Consider the following 26282-nt stretch of genomic DNA (forward strand, 5'->3'; position numbering starts at 1 on the left):
CAAGGAGAACGTCTCTATATTGATAATCTTTCTTACAACAATATTTGTGTGTTTTTACAAAGAGTAATGATATTTTACCGAATAGATTTCCCGAATAGGTTTCCCGAATGACGTGGATGTTAATTTGGCATCCATGTCAGCATCCACGTCATTCTTTCTTTAACTTTTTTTTTTTAAAAAAAAGAAAAATTTAATTTCTCTTTATTATCTAAATCCTAAATTTAAACATTTAATCATAAAAGATAAACATGTAAATGATAAACCGAAAACCCCTCCCTAAAGCATAAACTAGAAATCACAAACCCCGCAGGGGGTTTGTGATTTCTTGTTTAGGGTTTAGGGCATAGGATTTAGGGTCTAGGGTTTAGGGCTTAGGATTTAGGGTTTAGGGTTTAGTATTTATTATTTAGGGTTTAAAATTTTAGATTTTTAGTTTATAGATTTTGTAGTATTTGAGTTTATAATTTTAGATATAGTTTTATAATTTTTTTTAATTTTAAGTATTTAAGAATTTTTAAAGTTCAAATTTGAAGTTTATATAAAAAATAATAATGAGATGGATGAGGATGTGAATGACAAGTTGGGCATCCACGTCATTCGGGAAACCTATTCGGTAGATCTATTCAGTAAAAATAGCATCGCTCTTTTACAAAAAGATTTGGACGGTTTATATTGACCTCCACCTAACAAACGGATGGCTATGATCAATTTGATATAATGGCTCTCGTGAATGAGGTAGGTGTCACCTGCCACTAATGATGCTCTCAACCTACCCAACAGTTGTAGGTTTGACTATTCTAATATTTGGAGATAGTTTTAATTATTATTTATTAAAATTTTGATCATAGTAATTTTTATATGTTAAAGTTTTGACTGAATATTACCTATAATTTTTATCTGTTAGAATTAGTGAAAATAAAAATAAAAAAATAGAATTGGGAATAAAACAAGTTACAAGAAAATATTATGAAATTATAAGGGCTTGAATGTAAAATTATTTTAAAAAATAAAATTCTAATATTAAAAAACTAGTGAAACCATAAGTTTTTAAACAAACTAAAGTTAAATATTAAAAAAAAAAATATGTATTTTTGTAAATAATTATGAAAATGCCTATTTTGACATTTAATTTAAAAATAATATTTAAAAAAACCGAATAATTTTGATGTTGTTTCTGCTCTGTTTCACCATTTTTGATGATTTTTCGGGGAGTTTTACAGCTTCAATCAGTGTTTTTTAGTCATACTATTTATTACTGTAATTGCTTGAGATACATGGCTTGATTGTAAGCCCTTGATATAGTGTGGAGTATAAGAATGCCAGAGTTCCACGATTTTATTATTTTATTTACTTTCATATTTGTAGATATGACTTGAATAAATTAATAAAGGTAATTATACTCGCTTGCATTTCTTTCAAGGGTCGTTTAGTTCACAGTAATAATATATTACCATATAATGCATCGAAAATACTATATGCCTAAAAATATTGTGCCAATTTGTAATAACAATGTTTGGTTGTGAATTCATTTTACATAGTAATCAACTTAGTAATGTTATAAATTTATCAAAATACCATTTTATCTATAATTTTAAGTAAATTTAAATTTAAAGTAAATTAATAATTTAGGATCAAAATAATTAAATTATAATATCAAAATTTAGTTTTTGCACATTTTTCCCAGAATACTTTTATATCTAAAATTTTCTCAAATTGAAAGTTAAGATAAAATAAAATTTTTACATAAAAAAATTTAATTATAAACCAAAAAATTAATTTTTCAAAGTTGAAGATATTCTCAATATAACATCAATGGTCATCCAAAATTATTTTTTATCCAATGAGTAAAATATGCGGTCTTTTAAAATAATTTTTTTTAACAAAAGACATAATTGGCAAGAAAAATTTTTAAACTACCAACTACTTGGTAATCCAATATAAACACATATTTTGGTGGTAATAGAACTATTCTTTGGTAATATTTTAAGGTTGATAATCACATATTACTATCAATATTACTACCGCCACAAATCCAAACATGATAATATGACAAGATTATTACGTAACAGGCAGTAAACAACATATTATTATTTCTTTATTACCTTGCAAGTCCTTTTTATCAACTTGTAACTTTCTATTTTTGTGTAGGGCTGATTTAGTTTGAAGCTACAAGCTAGTTCATAATTTTGATTTTTTTCTAATGTAATAAAAATATAAATTATCAATTAACAACCACTAGATAGCCTAGTGGAAGTCACCAAGAATGATGAGTGAATGGTGTAAGGTTGAATTTGTTGTGTCGCATTATTGTTCAATACTGTGCAAACACATTGCAAACACATATAGCAACTTAATTTATAATATATAAATATGTATTATTATAGCTCTATTTTACTTTTTTTCCATTTGACCTTTTAATATTGCACACAAAATCCATTGGATAGCAAAAATAATCCGGATTAATAATTTTTATTTTTAAATTTAATAAAATAAAATAAAATCAATAGAAAAAAAAAACAAATGTGAATTGTTACTTTAATAGTAAATAAGTAGACCAAAGTTGAATTCTTAGATTGACAGCACTATTGTAGTATTATGTAAATATCTCAGTTTCTTCTCTTCCAAAGTTACATGACAAAAATATTTATTAACTCAGTTTAATTTGCTAAATTTTTTTTCAATAGTTCAATTTATTTTATTTGTTGCAGAGTTAATAAATCTTAGAATGTGTTTAAAAAAAAGGTATAATACCCTAGTTAGTCCCTATACTTTTCTCTCTCTTCCTTTTTGGTAAGTGGGCACATTTTTAAAAGTAGAGAGACTGGTTGGGAGTATTTTTAACTAAATGGGTACATTTTATAAAGTAGAGGAACTAGTCGGGAGCATTTCTGAGTAGAGAGACCAAAAAGGAAGAGAGAGAAAAGTATAGGGACTATTTTGGTGATTATCTACAAAAAGACAAGCTCTGTTCATCAAGTCCAAAATTGCCACGTCAGGATAGTAATTTGAGAGAAAACAAGGGACAAAAAAGTAATTTCGTTTAACCCTAGCACACGCAGACCCGTTCGTTTGTGTGCGCGGGATCGGATAAAAGAGGGCGACGGCGGTTGCGGGTGAGAGCTCTCAGGGCGGAATTTCAAGATACAAGCCGGAGAAGAGGGCAAGCTTGATCCTTTCGATCAAAGTGAGATTCATTACTGTGAATTTCTTCTTTTCTTCATATATATTTGGCATTTATTTTTGTTTACTTTTGTTAATTTCATCGCTGTTTTTCATTCCAATGTTTTGTGAATTTTTCGTTACTTATTGAATCATTCCCTTGATTTTTCACTTTTTAGGGTTTGTAGTTAGTTTAGTTTTCCCAATTTTTGTTTTTATTATTTGGTTGTAGTGCTTTATGAATGCGTGGTGTTTTTTTTTTCTTAGTTTCATTTGTGTTTTTTTTTGTTTGTTTATGATGCAAATCTGAGTGCTTTCATGGGTTCATTCCGCAAAAGTAGGGATCTTTTTCCCCGTAAATTTGGTTGATATTTATTGCTGTGTTATTGGTTATGAGTTCCATCAACTTTCCCTCTTTTTTTTTCACTGGTTCTGTAATTTTTACGGTTCTGTTGTAATTTTTCATGCTTTGACTGCCTTTTTTTTTATTTTTTTTTTCTTGCTTGGTGTATGTAGTGTTCTCACTGAATGCGTTTCTTTTTTATTGAATTTTTTTTTTTTGTTGGGCAATACAATTTAGTATAGTTTTGAAACTCTATAATTTTGTCTGTGGGATCAAAGATGGATCGGTACCATAGGGTGGAGAAGCCAAGGGAGGAGACCCCAATAAACGAGAATGAGATCCGTATAACAACTCAGGGGAGAACTCGAAGCTACATAACATATGCCACCAGTCTGCTTCAGGTATTTCTATATATCCTGTTTACTTTCAGGTAATATGAGTATATGTTCATGCCAATTGATTTTTGTGATCATATTTGATGTCAATTTTTAACCATTTTTAAAGTTTGGTTATCCAATGACTGACAATAGCTGTATGTTTATATTTAAGGAAAAGGGCTCAGATGAAATTGTCATCAAGGCAATGGGCAGAGCTATCAATAAAACCGTCATGATTGTGGAACTAATAAAGGTGCTTCTTTTGATTGGTGATTTGTATGTGGATGTGATATATGCCTTTTACTTGGCTTCTGCATCCAAATCTTTTAGATATGATACCAAGAGTGTTTTGTTGAGTTGTCATAACCTGATCTTGTTTGCTGAATATTGACCATGTAGAGAAGGATTGTTGGTCTTCATCAGAATTCTGCCATTGGATCAACTGATATAACAGACACGTGGGAGCCATTAGAAGAAGGATTACTTCCGTGAGAATTTTTTTTGTTTGTTTCTAGAAAATTGATTTTTATATTTTCTTTGTAGAAATGGAGGCAAAAATTGCTATGTATTAGTTTGTGTGATGGATCTATAGCTCTTCTGACTGAAACTTGTCTTTGCAGGCTTGAGACTACCAGACATGTATCAATGATCATAATAACTTTGTCAAAGAAGGAGTTAGATACGTCCTCAGCTGGGTATGTGATGATAGTTTAGGAATTTCATCTGACTGATACTTCAATTGTATTTTACACGCATCCATCTCTATTTATGATGGAAGTTTTTTTTTTTTTCTTTGGGTTTTAACATCTCATAATTTTTTGTTCGGAAATTTACTTTCTTCAATGATTATGATTGCCGATTTGCCCTCTACTTATTTTGTATAGTTTGTCATAGGGGCATAAGATATTAGTTTTTTGAGCAGATTGAACTATTTTCTTTTGGAGTTGATGCATACTTGTCATTTTTTCTAATTGAATTTATTGTTTTTTTTTTACTCAGATTAGCATAAGGTGCGGAAGTGTTTCTGTCTGGTATCTAAGCTAAACTGTGTGCTGTCATGGGTTGTTGTCTTGTAAGAATTGGGCCAAAAATTAAAAAATAAGACGATGATGAAGGTGTGCCATATCAAAATGAAACATAATGTATGCGTATTCAAGTGATGTTGGGGAAAGAAGAAGTAAAGTGAAATACATGAAAAATTTGATAGACAAATGACATGTTGCATTGCACATTAGTTGTGCTGTATGCTGATCAGATGTGCTTGAACGTTGTGGATAGTAGGTTTGGTGAGCAATTTTACTGGTCACATAGGCTTCGGTCAACATTAATGGATGCCAGATGGCTACAATTCTAATCTAATTCTAATTCTAATTCTAATGCACTTAAAAGCAATGAGTACATGTGAGAGAGTGAAAATGGTATCTAACTTCTTATCAAAGAGAGTTTCCAGAGGAAGAAAAGAATTAGTGCACTTTTTCTCCAGGCCAGTTTCTTGCACAACTGAAGCTTATACATTTTGCGGACTCCCTCTTCCTTGTTTATTAGCAATGTAAACAAAGAGGCTGGAAAATAATCTCTACTTTAGGTTCAGATATATCCAAATCGGTGGAGGATATCTTGGTCGTTATTAATTTTAAGTAAATTCAAAAACTTCAATAGAAATCTTTGATCAGGAGGCATATTATTCGTCTATTTCTGTTAGTTTAAATTTAGGAGTTGATGTTTCTCATTCAGTGTCTTTTCATTTGGAATCCTGGTGCACACGAGATATTCTTAGTTTGGTTTGGCTGTGTTTAATCTTATGGAGCACTGCACTTGCTTTTCCTTGGTTAGTGTTTTGTCCTGCATTTACAGTTATGGTAGAATGATATCCTTAGAAATCTATTTCTTGTTATTGGATGGGTTTCATTGTTTGGTTCTCATAGACTAACTTGCCTATATCTTGTTGAGTTAATCGTTTCTATGTCATCACATTGGCTTTGAGTTCTATCAGAGAACTAGAATAACCTAATACTAATTTATCCTTGCTGAGTTGAGCCTTGTGTTAGCTTTCAATCAGAGTTTTTGTTGGGAGTCTCAGTTATTTTGTTAATTGCTTCTGAACTTTTTCTTGTGTTTCATTTTTCCAATGCATATCGTGAATCGTATCTTCCTCCGAATAGATCAGCTGTAATTGATCATTTCCCAGTCTCCGCCAGCTTTATCTTACCACTGTTTCTCTCTCCCTATTGTGGAAGTACTTGACTGGTATTATGTGAAAATCAACTCATCTACCTCCTATCATTTCTCCTCTTCCTTGATTTCTTTCTCTGATTTTTCTCCCTTTACTTATCCTTTGGGAGTCAATATCTGTAGGATTAAGTGTCAAATCTAGCTTGAAACTTTTATTATTTATTTATTTAATATTATTATTATTATTTTGGCATATTTCAATTTCATCTATTTGCACTCAACTTTTTCATAGTGGAAGTTTCTGATTAATCTTATATGAAATTCTTGGACCACAAAGTATCTTTCTCCTGTGGCTTTTCCCTGTTCGGCTATGCTTTTCTCTGCCTCTACTTATTTCTTTAAGTGCGTTAGGATCATGTCAAATGGACCAGCACCATCCTTAAAAGAATCTGGTGGACTTTTTTCTTTTCTGTGGTTACCATATTTTGTTGTCATTAATGTGATTATATTCATTTCTCTGTGTGCTAGATTCATCTACTGTTGTGTTTGATCTTTGATCTTCATCTTATACAATTTTAAATTAAATAGCTGTTCTTATTAATTTTGCTATGAAACCAAATAGTTATTTTTCATTGTGATTTTCTTTATTAAGACCTTACACTTTTTATAAAGTGATGAGTTGTTTATTATTCAGCCTCTTCTACTTTCCATTTACAAATATTCACTTTTAATCAACCTATTTATGATTACCCCTTTTCTTGTATAGTCATCTTTAATTAGTTATCTGGTACCATTTTGCTTATCACCTATTAGCTCTATGCGGTTTTAATTGTTGGCACTTGTTATTGTTACATATTTTTCACATGGTTCTCCTATAAACAAGAGCCTAGCGTCCATACTTGCTTTACCAAAACTCTTGTTTGTTTACATAATTTCCTTCTGATGTCTTTTACTTTCTCTTGTATTCATCACAATAGACACTTGTTTGATTAAGCTTGGAATTCAATTTTAAATTTGTTTGCTTAACCCTTAGTTTCTCTCGTATGCAGATATCAGCCACCTTTACCAAAGGATCAAGTAAAACCGTTGCCTGATTTTGATTACGAAGGAGGTAATATTCAATCTTCTCTTTTTATCTGTTCAGTGAGTTTAACTTCTTATCTTTACCGCGGCTTTTATCTTCTATCTAGAGGGTACACCCGGATTCATCCGAGGCCGAGGCCGTGGAAATCGTGGCAGAGGAAGAGCAAGAGGTGTGTTTTATCAACTACAATCCTTGACATGTAAATACTAAATACTACCTACAATAAAATATTCTTGCTCAGGAAATGGCCCAGCTCCAGCTCCGGTAGATTACAACGACAGTGGTTATGATAACAGAAGTGGTCCGGGATATATTAGAGGCGGTTGGGGCCGTGGCAGAGACCGCGGTTTCCGTGGCCGTGGCAGAGGAGGCTATGGTGGCCGGAATGGTTATCAACAAGGAGGTGGTGGATATTATTACGATGAAGCTCCTATTCCCATCCAAGGCCGTGGTATGCACCATTTTTACTCTGTATTGTTCAATGCTCCAGTTATTAATTAGAGAATGTCAATGCCAATCCTATATTCGGAAATCCGGTCACAGGTCGAGGCCGGGGAAGGGGACACTACCGAGGACGAGGACGTGATTTTAAAGCAAATGGACCGATCCAAGCTGCTGTAGACAGTGCATAATAGAGCTCAAGTGATGTCCATCTTATCAAGTATTTGTGCTTTGTGATGTGTTTAATTAATGCCTGCTCTTAGTTAGCCTCTTTGTCATAAGTTTTTCCTACCAAAAGGCTAACTATATATGGCTTTGTATTAGTTTTGTTTGATGCCCTGACACTGGTGTTTTTTTTTTACCCCTCCTCTAGGTTTCTTTTAATTGTCTTTTTACTTTTTTTGGACCTTTTTTTATGCCCTTGTTTTTTTTATTTTAACTAATTGTAGAATTTGGCTAACCGGGCAGTACATTCTTTTATTTTTGTTTTTATTTTTTTAATGAGGCTTGTATAACTGATGAATTTAATTTAACTTTGATAATTTGTTAGTTATTTTCCTTTTTCCCATCTATTTGCAATGAATGTGTGTGTTTCAGCGCTGTGAATTTGAGTTATTAACTTATTATTTGTTTATCTTATTCAGAAGTAAACGAGAGAAATGTGTTTTTTTTTTATGTTTTTAATTTTAAAAAATTTGTTAAATTACTATGGACAAGTATTTTTTTTTTTTATATTATTTTGGAAGTGACAAGCGCAATCAGGTATAAGCAGAAGATGCATTAGTTATAGTGGAGATGCATTAATTACAGTGGTTAACCAGTAGTTATAGTTATTGTTACAGTGTTTTGGCACTGATTTGTAACAATTTTGTAACAATCACTTGGTTAACCAGTAGTTATTTACGGACAGAAGTGTGTTAGAAGTGGATGGTTATATATGGTGTGCTTGATACGTGAGAAAATGAGGGGTAATTTAACACAAACTCTCATGTCCCTTGTTTGATTTACAAATGGAGTTGGAGTATAACACAAAAAGTTAGTTGAGTACAATATAAAGTTGGTAAAAATTATTTTACTAAAGCTACAGTGCTACAACACAACTAAAAAACAGTTTTGGCCCTAATTAAAATTAAAAATTACAACACATGCGCACAATTTAATAAAAAAATTTTGGAAATAAAAAATATATTTGGTAAAAAATTATTAATTAATGTATTTTAGGAATTAAAAAAATATAATTATGCCCTAATAATTTTACAAATTATAAGAAAATTAAGTGGTGATTATTTAAAATAAGAAAAAAAAATTTAAATATTTTGTCATGTGAATTTTTTTCCCAAACAACAAAAAATTATACAAAAGGTTTTATAGTAATTTTACAATTTTTAGTACAGTACTGATTTAAATCAAACAAAAAATAGTATAATTTTTTTAGTGATATAACTAAATATCAAACAAAGAACAATACAAGTATTTATACTGTACTCAAGCACTTGTATTGTGTTGTACTCCTTGTGTTGTACCTATGTCTATGTGTAAATCAATATTAAAAAAAAAATGTGAGTTATTTGGACATGAATCTAGATGGAAAAAACTGATTTTTTTTTAAATTTCAATAAATTTCTTATGAGTTTGTTTTTATAAACATATGTTTTATAAAAAAAATTATTTTAAAAATATTTTTAAGAATTTTAGTTACTTATTTGTAATTATGAGCCGGGTGGGGCAGGGCGGAGATGGTAAATGTGTGCCCTGCCCCATCCAGCTCCATTGCCATCCACGGTGGGGATGGTAGAGGCGTGTCCCGCCCCCGCCCTATTGCCATCCCTAGATATGAATCTCGTATATATATATATATATATATATATATATATATATATTTTTGATATAATATGTATATATTAGAAAAAAAAACATAAATCAAGGAATGTGTGTTGCCTCTAATCATCCAACGGCCAGTTTCTGTCTCATCGTCAGCCGCACACCGTCCATTTGATCTTACAAAGTTCTACTCCGGAGGCAATGATCTCCATCACATTGACCTCAGATTATCATATTCTCGAATCTTAAAGTTCATCATCTGAAGGGCTGAGATCGAGCACGACAAAGAACTAGCGGTTCTTTTCTTGCAAAACAAGCCAAACCCTACCTCTTCTTCACCTTCAAGCCTCGAATTCTTCTCCGAAGTTCATCGACGACGAGAAGCCCGAGATGACGCCGGACGTGGAGATGAACGAGGCTCCTCCGCCGCCAACGCCGCCGTCGCAGCAGCAGCAATCTCCACCGTCGCCCTCCATCCTTCAGCGTATGAATCCTCGATCTTGCATTTGTTTGTTTGTTTGGTTTTTAGATTTTTTTTTTTTGATGAATTTTGGGTTTTGGTATTTGTTTCTCAGATTTGAAGGAGATTGCGTCGCTGATCGAGAGCGGGGCGTATCTCAAGGAGGCGCGCCGGATCGTGCGCGCTGTGCGGCTTACTATCATACTGCGACGAAAACTCCGATCTCCGGTGGTGGCCGCTTTCATTTGCTCTGCCCTTCCAGTTGGATCGGAGGCTCATTCCAGGCTTTTGTCCTATCTCCCTGAGGTGCCACTCCCCCTGCCTCTTTTTCGCATTGGATTATAGCGATTTAAATCTGGATGGATTTTTATGATTCTAAATTGCAATGCTTGGTAGTAATTGCTTTAAAAATGTTAGTTTTTTAAATTGTTTTTTTAAATTTATTTTGGTGATGCTGTTATTTTTAATTGCCGAGTGTTTATTGTCTGAAAGTGAATATCTGGTTGAAATATGGCCAGATCCTGGATGCTATAGTGGTTAGGGATTTTGTTTTTACTAGTGTTAATCATAAGTGGAATGGATGTAGGATGGTATGATCCTGTTTCATTTGATGAAGATTTTTTTTCCTGGGATTGGCTTATGATGTTGAAAACAAATTGACGAAGCTTTAATTGACAAATGGATTGGTTGGGTTGCTGCCATCTTTTGTGATGCATAGGCATGCAGGAGATTTATTGAGAATTCTGAAATATGACCTTTGTATGTCAGGATTAATATTTGAATTGTACTGCATTTTATAAACAGTCTTAGGATCTGTTTGTTTGCTTGCATTTCTATTGAGGTCTTATGGTTAAAATTTTGATTAAATTAGTGATTAGGCCTTTTTCCTCCATTTCATTGGTTAACTGGGACTAGATGTTGGCTGTGGTTTGGCCTGTTTTCAACTTTTCATCCTTTGAGTGTTTCTTTTATGCTAGCTGGACATGATTTTGTCCTGATGTACTTTACTATCATTTTTGAGGGCATCGGTTGTGGAAATCAACTTAAGTTGAGTTTATTCACTTAGATAAAATCATATAAGTGAATATGTTATAACATCAATTTAATAATTTAGAGGTACTTAATTAAATTTCCCAGGCCAAAGTTGTAAGATATCAAAACACCAATGATAAAATATTGTGATTCTTGTTATGAAGTAGACGATTACGAGAATAAGTAACCTTGATTTTTTTTCTAGTCGTCTTGCCTTATTTGAAATTTTCTCCATTTGTTTTATGTACTTCTCATCTGAATCTGTTGGATATCTGGCTTCACCCTTTGGACCATCAAAGTAAGCTTTATAAGATTCGTAACCTGCATGTGGAATTCACTTCCATAGAGCAATAGAAGCCAGTGTATCTCTTTTTATGCTATCTTTTTGCAAATAAATATATTATTCTTCAATAACCTTTGCGTGTGTGTGTGTGTGTTTTGTGGTAATTGTCGGTTGATGCAATTTCGTAGGAAAATTGATGGAGACAATTTTATAAACTACTCTTGAGTGTGTTTTCAGCCAGATATTTCATTAGGGAAAAGGCATTCCAAACAATTTACTTGAGTTGTAGAGGTATAAGGTGCACTGGGGATTGCAGACTCTCTTGTTCCATCTTTCTAATCCCCAAAGTTGCATACTTTACTTTCATGTGTACCTGTAATGAAAATCCAGTAAAAGACATTGGATTTGGACCTCTTATTTTGGCATTTCTAAATCTTCTTGTCAAATATTATGATAAATAAATTAACATGAGCGGAAGATGTTAACTTACTAGTTTCTATTGGTGGGAGAAGTTTTCCTAATTCAAATGGTTCATATTCTTTCTACAAACTAATCCAGAGTTCTATGTAGTAACTGGGAGAAATCCAAATGGGCTGTAAAATATATTTGACATAATTAATGTCACTAACATATTTTAAATGTCTGTTTATGTTGATTTAGGAAGTTGAGAATGATATGGATGTGGACACAGCAACTTCAGCAACTCAAGTTCCTGTTAAGCATCCTGTACCTGAACTTGAAATATATTGCTACTTGCTTGTGCTGATATTTCTTATTGACCAAAAGAAATACGAGGAGGTAATTATGTTGGAGATTATAATCTACTTTGCTTTCTTTTCTGAGCCTTGGAAGTCCATTTTTAACCCATGTCTTTATTTCCCAGGCTAAAGCTTGTTCTTCTGCAAGTGTTGCCCGTCTCAAGCACATGAACAGAAGAACTGTTGATGTTTTGGCGTCTAGGCTTTATTTCTATTATTCATACAGCTATGAACTTACAAATAATCTTGCTGAAATCCGTGGGTGAGTTCATGTCTAATTTAAAGCAGATCTACTCCCTGACAGCCGCACTTATATGGTGTATATAAATACTGTTCTCGGTTTCACTATCAAATAGCTTTAGCTTCTACTCCTAATTCTTGCTTTGTCAGGGACCTCCTTGCCCTACATCGTATGGCTACCCTACGGCGTGATGAGTTGGGTCAGGTATGTTATTCAACAGGAAACTCTGTATGGTATCTTGATGACTTTGGCACTTACTTCTGATGTTCATCATGATATGTAGGAAACCCTGCTCAACCTGTTGCTTCGGAATTACCTCCATTATAACTTGTATGACCAAGCAGAAAAACTGAGGTCGAAAGCACCACGTTTTGAGGCTCACTCAAACCAGCAGGCAAGATATTTTTCATAACTCAACCTATCTCTTCTTTGGATGTTATGCTTTCTACCATCGTGAGGCATATCTTACCCTACTAGGCTTAATTATAACCCATTCATTAAAAGGGCAATGGTGTAGCTTGTGCCACTGTATCTTTCATTGGAAGGCATTTTGGGAAGGTTTAATTCTCATACCAATAAATCCATACTTGATTTTATGAAAGATCCCCAATTTAGATGCAATATAAAACTAGCAGGCAAGATATTTTTCATAACCCAACCTATCTCTTCTTTGGATGTTATGCTTTCTACCATAGTGAGGCTTATCTTATTCTACTAGGCTTAATTATCACCCATTCATTAAAAGGGCAATGGTGTAGCTTGTGCCACTGTATCTTTCATTGGAAGGCCTTTTGGAAAGGTTTAATTCTCATACCAACAAATCCATACTTGATTTTATGAAAGATGTTCCCCAATCTAGATGCAATATAATGTTATTTGGGTTCATACAAGACAGTTTTGGCATTATGCATGCATAGTCTTGTTTTTCTTTAACTGCCTAGACAACGATAAAATTATGCTAATGTTCACACTTCATCTCTCATCTTGAACAAAATGCCCATAGTGGAGCAGTTTGAAGTCTCCCATAGAAGTACCTGTTATTATTTTTACCCCCATAGTAGTATCTGTAGTTATCGTTACCTCTACCGTCCCATGTGTCATATGAATTTTCAAATATTATGAAGTCCCTAAATTGGATTGAGGTTTTTCAAGTTTATGCTTTGCCTTACTATAATATAATGCCTTTGTCTTGTGCTTTGGCCCTCTGTAATTGGTCTCTAGGATGATAACCTTATAATTTTGCCTTTTCAGTTTTGCAGATACCTGTTTTACCTGGGGAAGATTAGGACTATTCAGTTGGAATACACAGATGCCAAAGAGAGCCTTTTGCAAGCTGCAAGAAAGGCACCTGTTGCAGCCCAAGGCTTCCGAATTCAATGCAACAAATGGGCCGTAATAGTTCGCTTGCTTCTTGGGGAAATCCCAGAGAGAACAGTCTTCATGCAGAAAGGCATGAAGAAGGCATTGATACCCTATTTTGAGCTTACTAACGTAAGATACTGTGCACTTAACTCAATTTCCGTGCATTCCATTCTTTTCTTTTATTGTCCCTTTCTTCCTGATTTCAGGCTGTGCGAATCGGGGATCTAGAGTTGTTTAGGACTGTTGCAGAGAAGTTCTCAAGTACCTTTGGTTCAGATAGAACACACAATCTGATTGTTAGACTTCGCCACAATGTGATAAGAACCGGCCTTCGCAACATTAGCATATCCTATTCACGCATATCTCTGGCTGATGTGGCTAGAAAATTGAGATTGAACTCTGATAATCCCGTGGCAGATGCTGAGAGCATCGTGGCAAAGGCTATCCGAGATGGTGCAATTGATGCCACAATTGATCATGCCAATGGATGGATGGTATCCAAAGAAACAGGCGATGTATACTCCACAAATGAGCCCCAGTTTGCCTTCAATTCGAGGATCGCCTTTTGCTTGAACATGCATAATGAAGCAGTCAGAGCTCTAAGATTCCCCCCGAACTCCCACAATGAAAAAGAAAGTGATGAAAAGAGACGGGAGAGGCAGCAGCAAGAGCAAGAGCTTGCACAACATATTGCAGAGGATGACGATGATGAGTTTTAACTTTTTAATCTATAATTCGCTCGATCACGAGAACAGACCTGCATTTCAAGGTGAACAATCACACATGGAAGCCTTTGTTAACTGTAAGCTTTCTCATACATTTGAATGAACTTGACTTTACAGGCATTTGATACAACCCGATGAATCACCGTTTGACCTCGTCGCCTGTTTTTTTCCTACATATCCCATGTGCTTGCAGAATCCCTATTAATCTTGGGACTTTTGTGTTGACATTTTTAGGATTTGACCTCGATCAAATTAAATCTATCATCCATCAATGCGTAATTTCCAGTTTGGTTATTTCCATGAGTCAAAACAATTGCCCATCATTCTAGATCTTATTATCAGGTCCTTTAATTGTACTCCAAGTTGAATGAACATTTTATATTCTATCTTTTACCTAAGTTGTGTCTTTTAATGTAATCATATGCTGTTATGCTTCACTTTTATTGTACAAATTCTTGACCTTTATTTCTTTCGTACACTCATTATTTATTCTCTTGATAAAGCATCTGCATTTATTAATGATCAGGGTTTGAATCTCAGAGCAAAAGTGGAGGGATGTATGAATGCAATTAGATGCTCTCTAAATTATAAGATAATTTTCTTCACATTTTTTGAATGGTGTTATTTTATTTCAATTTTATATTTATAAGAGCAAGTCAATGTGTATATTAACTCAACTAATACATTGATTGAAACCTAAACAAAGACTGGCTTCACTTATCAGACTTCAAAAGAAATAAATAAAAAAAGAAAATGAAATTCTATTGGTATAAGCAAATGTAAAGAAAAATGATGCTATTCTTTATTTTATTTTATTTTTTTGTGGGGGGCATGGGCACTAAGATGCTCATATTTGGTTCATGAATTTCCATTAAATTTTTAAGCAAATTTGATTCTCATGCCTTCTGATAAAAGTAATCATTTTGTGCCCAATGTTTTAGACTTTGTTTCATTAATTAAATATATTTTTATAATTATTTTTGTTATTTTATATTTTATACTAAAATAACAAAAATACCTTTGCTTCTTTTTTATGTTTTTATTTATACTCAACCCAAAAATCATTATAACATATTGTAAATCAAAGTTAATATAACATACTCATAATTTCTCCCTGTAAACAAGCAATGGAAGTTTTGTTCCAAACAAACTTGGTTTAATTTCTTTTTTCCTGTAAACTCCCACTCAATAATTAATTAAAATAAATAAACAGCTTTAAATAACTAATAACTTCACAAACTAACAAAAAAAAAATTAAAATTAAAAAATAAAAAAGATTGAAAACAGCTCTCACTACCAAACAAAACATGAGATGAGGAAAACCATGTGCAACTCTGTTATTGAAACGTGACCATGTGAGAGCCTATCATTTCATTAATCATCTTCTCTGACAAAACCTCCATCCACCACCATGAACCATCCTCACTATACCTTTTTAATATAATTTATTAATAATTTTATTCTCATTAATAATTCCCACTTGAGATCTCCACAGCACTTGATCATTAAGAGATAAGAGCCAAGACTTAAACTTCTCACTCTATCAATGCATGCAAGAATATTATCACCAAACTTTTATAATTAAAAACCCTTACCTTATTGAGTTTGGTTTCAACCATCAATCACATGCTCTTCAATTCTTTTCCTATTTAAACCTCTCCTTCCCCTTCCCTTTCTTTTCACAAATTCATAGCCATGGATCTTGCTTTCTTTTCCTTCTTCTCTTCAATCTTGCTTATGCTTTCCTACTTATCAATCAATGTTGAGTGTTTTGCTCCTTCTGGATGGACAAAAGCCACCGCAACATTTTATGGTGGCAGTGATGCCTCCGGAACCATGGGTAATTAATTTCTATATTTTCATTATTATTTTTTATAGTATTTCAATTTAAACGCGGAGCTGGATCTCAGTGGATCGTATTTTTCAGGCGGAGCTTGTGGTTATGGTAACTTGTACTCGACCGGGTACGGTACTAGAACTGCAGCTCTAAGTACGGCGTTATTTAATGACGGAGCATCGTGCGGGCAATGCTATAAGATCATATGCGACTACAAGTCCGACTCTCAATGGTGCATCAAAGGTGTTTCGGTCACCATCACTGCCACAAACTTTTGCCCTCCGAACTATGCTCTCCCTAATGATGACGGCGGTTGGTGCAATCCGCCGCGCCAGCATTTTGACATGGCTCAACCAGCTTGGGAGAAGATCGGAATTTACCGTGGGGGCATCGTGCCCGTCTTGTACCAAAGGTTCAATTTTTTTTCATTTTCTTTTCACATTAGTTAAGTAAATATATATATATATATATATAATTGTGACTAACGGTTTGTTATTTTTGTATATTTTTATATATTTTTAGAGTTCCGTGTAAAAAGCGAGGTGGTGTGAAATTCACCGTAAACGGACGCGATTACTTCGAATTAGTACTCATAAGCAATGTCGGAGGAAGTGGTTCGATCGCGTCGATGTCGATCAAAGGGTCGAAAACTGATTGGATGACTATGTCCAGAAATTGGGGTGCAAATTGGCAATCAAATGCTTACTTGAATGGCCAATCACTTTCTTTCAAAGTAACAACCACTGATAGTCAAGTACTTGTGTTCAACGACGTAGTTCCATCAAATTGGGGGTTTGGACAAACATTTTCAAGCACTTTACAGTTCTCATAATTGAGTTATAATTTTCATTAATTATATTTAATGAAAATTAAAAAAAAATCATTAAACAAGATTGCTTTAGATGGCAGAGGCTTGCTTACTAAATTGGTTGAGCTGCCCGCCAGACCATTTTAAGTCTTTTTAAGTGATTTGTGATAAGTTTGTTTTTAGTCTAAGATGGTTTGTAAATCTTGTTGAGGAGATGAATATTATTATTGTTGTTGACTTTTATTTAAGAAATAAAAAAGTGTTGGCAAATCGATATTGTATGTCGTTTACTTTGGTTTAATCAATCCTTTGTATTACTTGAATATTGATCAATTAGCTTCTTTGTTTGTCTATATATTCAATATTTATGCTATATCAAAATGTAAAATTTCACCTCAACATAGTCATGCTTATTTCACTCATATAGATTAAGAGCATATTTTTATATATTTTTTTTAATTATGATCCAAGTATTCTACATCAGGGTTTTATGTAACTATTTTTATTTTTTTTTGATAATACAGTGATTTGTTTATATTTACCAAAAAAAACTAATATTCAATATTATAGTAAACTTTAAAAAAAAATGTTGTTTAAGGTTAATTCAAAGCATTGATATTTAGATTTAATATCTAGAATATATTAAATAGGGTAAGAATAAATACAAAGATATTTATTAAAAAAAAAAAAAGAGAGAGAGAGCTACAATATTTTTTTGGGGAAATTTTTATTATTAAGAACCGTAGGTTAATTTACTGATAATTTTTTTTTGAAAAATAAATAAATAAATAATTTACTGTACTTGTGTTTAAGTGGTCTCAAGTTCCAACCTCTTAGATTAGAATTTACTTTCTGGTTCATGTCTTCGTTTTACACTCCATGATTGGCTTGTCAACTTTGTCAAAATAAAAATTATTATTATTATTATTATTATTATTATTATTTTTGAAAAATCACTTATTTTGAGTAAATACTAAAATTGTAAAAAAAATTATCAAACCAAGCTATGTAAAACCCTAGCACAAAATCCTCACTTGTGAATAGTTGATCCATAAGTTTCAACCCTAAAATCTCAGAATTTATCATCAAAATTCCATCTTTTCCCCCAAAACTGAAAACCTTGGCAATCCTCGATCGTCGAGAGCAATGGCGAGCATGCCTAAAGCTCAGATGAGCACCGTCTCGCGCCACTACTTTGGGGGTGAATCATCAGAAGATAATCACTCTTTCTACATCGACATCATTGAGGCAATATGATCCGTTTAACTTTTTGCTCTAATGTTTTTGTCTTCTGAATGATCTTCATTGTTATGCTTTTCGTTGTGTAGATCATGCAAGAGGATTATGGATTGTATGTCTGGCCTTGCAGTGTCATTCTTGCTGAGTATGTCTGGCAACAAAGACTGCGTTTTTCTGGTGTCTCTGTGGTTGAGGTGCTTGATTCAATCCTTGTTGGTTTTTTAGCTCATAGTTGTGATTAATTCAACCATTTCAATCTATTTTTCATTCTTGATGAGTTTGTTTGGCAACCAAGACTGTATTCTTGATGAGTAGTTGCAGTTCTTGATTGAATACCTTGAGTTGTTTTTTTAGTTCGTAATTGTAACTATTAATCAATTTTTAATTTATTTGTGATTTTTGCAGAGTATGTTTGGCAACTAAAAACTGTATTTTGGTGCTGTCATTGTGGTTAATGTGCTTGATTTAGTTCAAATTATTCATCCGTTTGAACCTGTTTCACTGAAAGCATGCTTCTTGTATATTGGTTTTTAGTTCTAATTATTCGTCCTTTTGAATCCATTTCACTGAAAGCATGCTCCTTGTAGTTTGGGTTTTAGTTCTAATTATTCATCTGGTTCTGCTTTTCTTGCTTTCCTGGAAGAGCATTATGATACAACTGGATAAGAAATTAATTTATATATATATATATATATATTTTTTACTTCCATATTGTTTTTCTGTACCACATATCTTATGGGTGAATAGTTTCTTTTAGTGGAAAAATGTAAATCTGATGAATCAAGAATCACTAGAGTCCTTCATGCTTGGTTTTAAATAATAGTGTTTAGGAAACATCAGGTTCTTCTTATCTTTTTTATTCTCATAGTATTTCTCAATTTGTATCTGATTACAGCTAAATAAGAATTGCTTTTTTATCACTGTCTTTTTTTTAACCACATATATAAGCAAAATTATAAATATGTGAATCAGGACAATTCTATTATGTGTGATTTATTACATTATTTTGGTATAGAAGCTCTCTTTTAGCTTGTTGATTAGGTGCTCGTATTTTCACTTTATTTGGACAGCTGGGAGCTGGGACTTCTTTGCCTGGATTGGTAGCTGCAAAAGTTGGAGCAAATGTTATACTGACAGACAACTCACATAGGATTGAGGTGTGATTTGATTTAATTCTAAAATTTGTTAATTCTTGAAGACAATGCACTAGAGGATCATTTATCTGCAAATTCAATAGATGATTTTTACTTTGTAGTCTTATGATTCTAACCTGCTAATATAGTTTGGTCAATAATGGATAAAAAGTGAAACTGGTCTCTGTAAAGGCTGACTAAATTTACCGTATTAATGGCTTCTTTCTCTCTCTCTCTCTCTCTCTCTCTCTCTCTCCAACTTGGCATAGCAAATGATTATCTGGAATTTTCAAGGTGCAAGCTTGATAATCATATTAACCGTATTTGTGATATCAAAAGTTTACTTTTGAGAATGAATGATTGATGATCATATTTTTCATTTGTCACAATCAATAATTCCAATTACATCATGCTGTAAAAACCACGGGCAAAGGAGAGAAAATTCATTATACCGAAAACTGAGTTCAAAGGAGATGTTTTTTTAGGTTAGCTACTCAAAACGAACTCCTGAAACCCTAAAAGTAAAGTTATTTATATGTATGTGGAAAATGATGAATAATAAGGTCCATGCCGTGGGTACTTTGTCTCTGCATACCACGGTTCCCTAAAAAATTCTCATAATCAAAGTCGCACCATATATGTCACTCCGCGATCTTTCGACTGGGCCAAACAGGATTCAGGTTTACCATACTCTTAACATTTACATTTATGGTTTGGAATATAGATGTCCTGAAAGTAATTTGATAGGCACATCTATTAATTTGCTTGAAAATAAATGACTGCAGGTATGATCATCAATCAATTCAATATATAATAATGTTCCTAACCACTTGCACTTTTTGTGCATTTTATGATTTCTCTATATGCATGTGAATATTTATATTTTTCTTTTTTCTTATTTTATCGCGTGAATTCTTGGGTTCTGATGTTTTGGCTTGCAGGTGCTGGAGAACATGGAAAAGATATGCAAACTGAATAAGCTCGACTGTAGAGTAACTTCCATCAATTTAATAGGTTTCATCGAGAAGAGTGTCCTCTTGCTCAGTGTTATAACATTTTTCTTGAAATTGTAGATACTAGGTCTTGCTTGGGGAGAATGGGGTGCGCCTCTTTTTGATTTGCATCCTCAAGTTATCCTCGGCGCTGATGTATTATACGAGAATACCGGTGAGTGAAGAGGAAAAAACTTTCAAATTTATATTGTTAATTTGACTAATCCTATGATTTGCTAATGAAGATTTTGATGATCTCTTCGCGACGGTCACTTTTCTTTTGCAAAACTCTCCCGGATCAGTATTCATTACAACTTATCACAACCGAAGGTCTTCCATCTTATAGTTTCAAATCAAACATTATTTTGAGAACAAGCTCTTCTTCTAATTTGCTATTTTCTCACCAGCGGCCATCATCTCATTGAGTTCTTAATGGCAAAATGGGGACTCCGATGCTCAAAACTCATCGATGGTTTCTCTTTTGTGCCACAAGTAAAGGTGTCATCCTTGCAGGGAAACATTCAACTTGTCGAAATTATGCTAAATGACCAACAAACCAAATTGTAACACTTATTTACCATCAGGTTTGTGCATCTAGCATCCAAACTTTCCAATTCCCTTAACAATTATCGATCTGCAACAGATGCAGTTGCAATGCAGATGATTTGTTTATGCTCTTGGTTTTGGTACGGCACGAGGAATTCTTGTGTGTCAATGCTAGTTCTTATTGCTTTGTCGGCCATTGTTTTTATTTCCTTTGGCAGCAATGTGGTGTTCACCAGCTCGGTGAATTGGTTCACGTTTTGTTCGTCGTTCTCTTGACTACAAGAACTGTAAAACAATATCCAGAATTTTTTTTTTCAGCAAATTGGTTCTGTATCAATGTGATTCTGTTAGCAAATGTACAATTATATCCATGAATCAGTGAGTCTGATATGGTATTACAATTTTGTGGTTTTTTTTTGGTACTTGCACTTAGGGGTGTAATCAATCGAGTTTGAGCCGAGCAGTAGCGAGCTCGAGCTCGACTGAAAATTCGGTACTCAATACTAGGCTTGAGCGCGATCGAGTATTTATTTTATAGCTCGAGCTCGATTCGGTACACAAATCGAGCTACTCGAGCTCGCTCGATTAAGCTCGAAAAAGCTGAAAATAACCATAAACATTATGCTCGACTCGAGCTCGAAAGTTGTCCCTTGATTTTTATCAAATAAATCTAATATTATATATGTACATACATGCTCGATTAGGCTCGCGAGCATTCGAGCCAAGTATCATAATACTCGAATTCGGCTAGCTCGATTACTCGAGCTACTCGAGCTCGGCTCGACTGTGATTGAGCCGAGTTCGAGTTTTCACCTAGTCGAGTCCGAGTAGCTTGCGAGTAGAGGTGTATCATTTACACCCCTACTTGCATTTCTTGTTAGTGATTATATATATTCATTATATATATATGAGGTCGCATTATTTAAGAATTATAATCTATTTATTAATAGTAATTTTGTACATCATCTTTATAAATAATAAATGTTAGATTATGATTTTAAAGATATCATTAAATGTTCGTAGATTATATATAGAGAGAAAACATCGACTCCGCAGTTGGTATTTTGCATTTAATTTTTTTTTACTGTATTACTATTTATAAACACAGTAATACTATACAGCTGAAGTGTATCAATCGTTAGATTACAATCCAATGTAGATTTTAATTCTGAGGACATGCATAAAAGACGCATCCTCGTATATATATACTATGTCTCAGAATTTATGAAGATAAATTTTGAACATACCCTCTGACGTATTTCACAAAGAATATAAGAATAAATAGTAAGTTTTGGAAGTCAAACAAATTGAATAATCAATCACTAATTATCAACCAAATAAAATTATTATTAATTCTCATAATTACTACAAGACAGAAGTACACAAACTTGCAATAAATCAAACTCACAAATTCTCTTATTCCTTGATCCACATAAACATGAAAATGATCACACAAAAACAGATAAAATTAACTTAATGCTAAATTACCATAAACCCCTCATGAATAAATTCATCTAATTAACAACCTTACAATCCAACCTAACTTCTTGGCCACCATTCAAACTACTCATCTTGATCATAGCCTTAACAAATGCTTGATAAAACTCATCATGAGAATTAGCAAACTTAATGACAAGATTTTTGGCCTTGTGATCAGTGAGAAGAGCTTGGTCTGATGAAAATAAACTTTGGCCTTGGAGGGCCATTTTGTAATAAGTGTTGTCAAAAAGGGTTGGAGTTGAATCCATTGTTGAGCCTGCATTCTTGACCTTGTTGTGCAGTGGACACACATTTCTTAGCCTGTTTGCAAAAGTTGGGTTCATTGATGGGTCCACATCATTCAATGTGTTGAAGTTGTGGATTCTGTTTTGGAATGAAGAGCAGTGGGAGAAGCCCAGTGTGTGACCACCTGTGAAATTTAGTTTTATTTATTAGATATATTTGTGTTAATAAATTTTATTATATTAATTAACTAATGAAATTTAAAGTAAAAGAAAATTTGAAAATTGAACACTTTTGATGTCTATTCAAGTTATTAAATTAATTGTTGGACTAAAACAAATGATATTAATTTAACTGTCAAACAACTAGTTATTATTATTGTTATTATGGTGGTTCAATTTGAATAATTATATAGTAATAATATGTCCCATGAATATGCATGCATCATTAAAGTTCAAAAAATGAGTTAGGCTTATTTTGATAGCTTTATGCATCAATATTAAATAAAAGTGACAAAAAAGATTACTTGTATGTAAAAATTGATAATGAGAGATCAAATGTAGATAAAATAATATATAAAAACAAACAAACAAATAAATAAACAAACCTTCATAAAAAAAATGCATAATTTACTAACATGTCTTTATAAAATCATATAAAACACCTTTATATATATTTTTTGTATAACTCCATAGTAGAAAAATCAACTTGTAAATTTTACAAAATAACATTTAACACAATTTTTATTTTATTTATTTATTTTTTTCTAAGATGCACAAAGAGAAGACATAAATAGTATTTTTTTAATTAAAAATTTTTAGTTGATTTTTGGTTAAAAAATACATAAACAACTAATTTTTTCAGTGGTGTATTAGCAATAACCTATTTTAACAATGCCATGCAAGCAAAATAGAGAGAGAGAGACACACACAGGATCGGTAATCTAGGGACGTTTTACAACAACCGTTAGATCATCATCTAACGGTTGTTGTTTTATTATAAATATAACCCTGAAGGTGGGGTTAGCATTACTAACCCCATCTCCATAATTAGTAATGAAACAGTAACCGTTAAATAGGTGAACGGCTGCTGTGGGAACATCTTTAGATTTATTTTCTGGGACATCTCCAAAAAATATATTGTCATATATATATATATATATATATAGGAATCGGTCATCTAAAAACATCTTTTTATCAACAGTAGGATTTTAATCCAATGATTTCACATTAATACAGTAAAAATATTTTTAAAAAAAGTTACCTGAAAGTGCAACTAGGTCTTGAATGGAAAGGCCTCTTTGTGAGAAGCTCTGTTTCAATTGGGAGAAGTTGAAAGTGGGGGCTGGTAGTTGTCTTGTATCAATTGCTTTTGATATCCTCCCATCCTTCCTTCCTTTTGGAACCTCCCATCTGGGACCACCTGACTATATATATATATATATATATTAAAAAGCAAACTATTAATTAATTAAAATTAAAAATAAAAATAAAAATAAAAATTTTATAGAGTTATTAATTAAGAAGAGTAAAGACTTACAAGGGAGACAGCATCTCTGGCAGCTAAGGCTAAAATATCAGCACATGAAACCACACCAGGACACAACTTTTCAACTGCAGACTTTGCATGGTCAATGACATAGAATGCATGCAATGATATGTTTGGGGGTCCATCTTTTTCTGCTGTGTTATTCCCACTTGATCTCAATAGCACTGACCCATCACATCCCTTCCAATAATATATAAATATATAAATATACAAAACAATAATTATAATCATATATATATATATATATATATATATATTTGTTATAATATCAAAATTTTAAAATTAAATATATATATATATATATATATATATATATATATAGAAAAGATTGTATATATAGTTATCATCGCAATGACCAAGCAATAAGATATTTGACTCTAGTGCAAGAGATCAAGTTTCAACTCTCTTTCAATGCATGATTAAGATATAAATATAATGTGTGTAATGATTTATCTACATTATCAATATATATGAATGAAGTATTGAAAATTTTATAATAGATAAATACTCTCCCAACATGCGTCTTTACATACATAAAAATTTGAATTTGAAACTATTTACTTAGACTATTCAAGCCTCTATCATTTAAACTAAATCCATTGATCTTCGGTTTTGCTTTATGTTGCCATGTTTTATACATTTGTAAAAAAATATTGTGCGTATGATCTCATCTTCTCATTCATTTATAAAAGAGAAACATAATGCAGAAATTAAAGGTAGTTTTTATTTAGAAGTCTATAAAAAAAAAATATAAGTATTTTGTGAGGGTTGTATAAGTAAATAAAATTTTCATAAATGCATATTAACTGTTGCAAAACCTTGTATCATATTAGTTTATAACTTTACATACAATCTGACTAGAAATCAGCTAAAAATAATCATTAAAAAAATAATATATAAGTCAATGATAAATATTTCTTTTCACAAGATTTTAAAGTTGAGTTTTTAAGGTTTATAAATAGAAATGTTTTATGAAGGCATATAAGTGGTTTTAAAATATACATATATTAATAATTATAGAGTAATAATTATACAACTCTTTTTAATAAATATGAATAAGACATATATCCTCACCATGCGGCAGCGTGGACTCATAAGCTAAGAGGTCGTTGGCTATGCAACCAATTTTCTCTTAAGATTTAAAAAACTAAAAATATATTTTAACAAAATCAGTGTGTGTGTGTGTGTGAGAGAGAGAGAGAGAGAGAGAGAATATGAAACCCTAACCCTAATGAAGCAGTCATGGAAGTGCATTCTGAGCAGTGCTGCAGGAACAGTCTGATCATTGCCCATGGCTTTCTTCACTGCATTTGTCACAACTTCCTCAAAATTAGGGCATGTCTTTGAGTAGTAATCTGAGCTCAAACCATACCCCAAATGAAAACCATTAAACAAGAACAACAACAGAATGACTAATCTTGCAGCAAATGAAGGCAATATTATTGCAACCATATTGAATAATATTTAATGTGGAAGCTAAGTACATTGATATATCATAGTTGAACATAGGTGTTATATATATATATATATATATATATATAGAAAGGAATTAATGAAGGGAATTAGATGATTGGCATGGCATGCATGTGGAGTTGATAGAAAGAGTGGATGAAAAGTCTAATTAATTAATTGAAAGTGTTTGGTGACATTAATTATTTAAAATAATGTAGTGGAGCAGTGTTCTTCAAGCCTTCCTTTCACTTACCACCTTTTTTTCTTTTATCTTTTTTTGGTGGATTTTGTTTCCTTCTCATTGGAAGCTTTTTTAAGAGAATATATACTAAACAAGTTATGATCAAAACTTAATCTTAAAATTATTGGAGTAATAATAATAATAATAATAAATATGTTTAAAGTACGTCAGTATGATCAACATCATATTTTTCCTTAAAAAAATTGGTTATCACGTAAGACTAATATATGTTGTTGAAATCATATAAAAAACATTATTTTATTTTATTTCATCATGAAACTTTACAGCAAATCAAATTTTTCAAAGAGTTACTACAATTCCAAACAATTTTAATACTGCTGTCAATATATATATATATATATATATATATATATATATATATATATATATATATATATATATATATACATGTCTTGCCATTGTACCACAGTACCACTTGTGCTATTTGCTGTAATGCTACAATTATCAAGATTGTTTTACTTTCTTTATAATTTAGTTCTTAATAC

The 26282-nt window shown here is 32.4% G+C and overlaps 5 protein-coding genes across 7 annotated transcripts; 4 read left to right on the forward strand and 1 right to left on the reverse strand.

Moving 5' to 3' along the window:
* The first annotated feature begins 3054 nt into the window (after positions 1–3054).
* On the forward strand, positions 3055–8068 carry LOC120279649 (glycine-rich cell wall structural protein 2-like). Its single transcript, XM_039286766.1, has 9 exons — positions 3055–3184; positions 3781–3903; positions 4052–4132; positions 4279–4367; positions 4500–4574; positions 7101–7162; positions 7242–7304; positions 7377–7586; positions 7679–8068. The coding sequence occupies exons 2-9, from the start codon at positions 3781–3783 to the stop codon at positions 7765–7767; spliced, it is 792 nt and encodes a 263-aa protein (XP_039142700.1). The 5' UTR covers positions 3055–3184; the 3' UTR covers positions 7768–8068.
* Positions 8069–9674: 1606 nt separating this feature from the next.
* On the forward strand, positions 9675–14695 carry LOC120278522 (probable 26S proteasome non-ATPase regulatory subunit 3). 2 transcript variants are annotated; one of them, XR_005541879.1, is made up of 9 exons: positions 9675–9881; positions 9973–10163; positions 11833–11970; positions 12056–12192; positions 12321–12375; positions 12455–12565; positions 13423–13662; positions 13740–14302; positions 14376–14695. XR_005541879.1 is itself a non-coding variant. In XM_039285551.1 (8 exons), the coding sequence occupies exons 1-8, from the start codon at positions 9788–9790 to the stop codon at positions 14250–14252; spliced, it is 1479 nt and encodes a 492-aa protein (XP_039141485.1). In that variant the 5' UTR covers positions 9675–9787; the 3' UTR covers positions 14253–14695. The 2 variants fall into 2 exon arrangements, 1 of the variants encoding a protein (XP_039141485.1); XM_039285551.1 differs by having other exon boundaries at positions 13740–14695.
* A 1186-nt stretch (positions 14696–15881) lies between these two features.
* Positions 15882–17164, forward strand: LOC120280601 (expansin-A11). The gene is made up of 3 exons (XM_039287847.1): positions 15882–16098; positions 16186–16507; positions 16618–17164. The coding sequence occupies exons 1-3, from the start codon at positions 15954–15956 to the stop codon at positions 16925–16927; spliced, it is 777 nt and encodes a 258-aa protein (XP_039143781.1). The 5' UTR covers positions 15882–15953; the 3' UTR covers positions 16928–17164.
* A 753-nt stretch (positions 17165–17917) lies between these two features.
* On the forward strand, positions 17918–21208 carry LOC120260078 (methyltransferase-like protein 23). 2 transcript variants are annotated; one of them, XM_039267597.1, is made up of 8 exons: positions 17918–18151; positions 18232–18336; positions 19213–19299; positions 20217–20267; positions 20349–20442; positions 20513–20597; positions 20675–20851; positions 21032–21208. In XM_039267597.1, exons 1-7 carry the CDS (start codon positions 18050–18052, stop codon positions 20832–20834), a joined length of 684 nt encoding a protein of 227 aa, XP_039123531.1. In that variant the 5' UTR covers positions 17918–18049; the 3' UTR covers positions 20835–20851; positions 21032–21208. The 2 variants fall into 2 exon arrangements, with proteins under 2 accessions (XP_039123531.1, XP_039123481.1); XM_039267547.1 differs by having other exon boundaries at positions 20675–21208.
* A 993-nt stretch (positions 21209–22201) lies between these two features.
* On the reverse strand, positions 22202–25576 carry LOC120274981 (peroxidase 64-like). Its single transcript, XM_039281528.1, has 4 exons — positions 25311–25576; positions 24075–24263; positions 23799–23961; positions 22202–22722 (listed from the first exon to the last, which is right to left on the reverse strand). Exons 1-4 carry the CDS (start codon positions 25533–25535, stop codon positions 22328–22330), a joined length of 972 nt encoding a protein of 323 aa, XP_039137462.1. The 5' UTR covers positions 25536–25576; the 3' UTR covers positions 22202–22327.
* Positions 25577–26282: the final 706 nt, after the last annotated feature.

Source organism: Dioscorea cayenensis, chromosome 1 (assembly GCF_009730915.1).
Source record: "Dioscorea cayenensis subsp. rotundata cultivar TDr96_F1 chromosome 1, TDr96_F1_v2_PseudoChromosome.rev07_lg8_w22 25.fasta, whole genome shotgun sequence".
Taxonomy (NCBI): domain Eukaryota; kingdom Viridiplantae; phylum Streptophyta; class Magnoliopsida; order Dioscoreales; family Dioscoreaceae; genus Dioscorea; species Dioscorea cayenensis.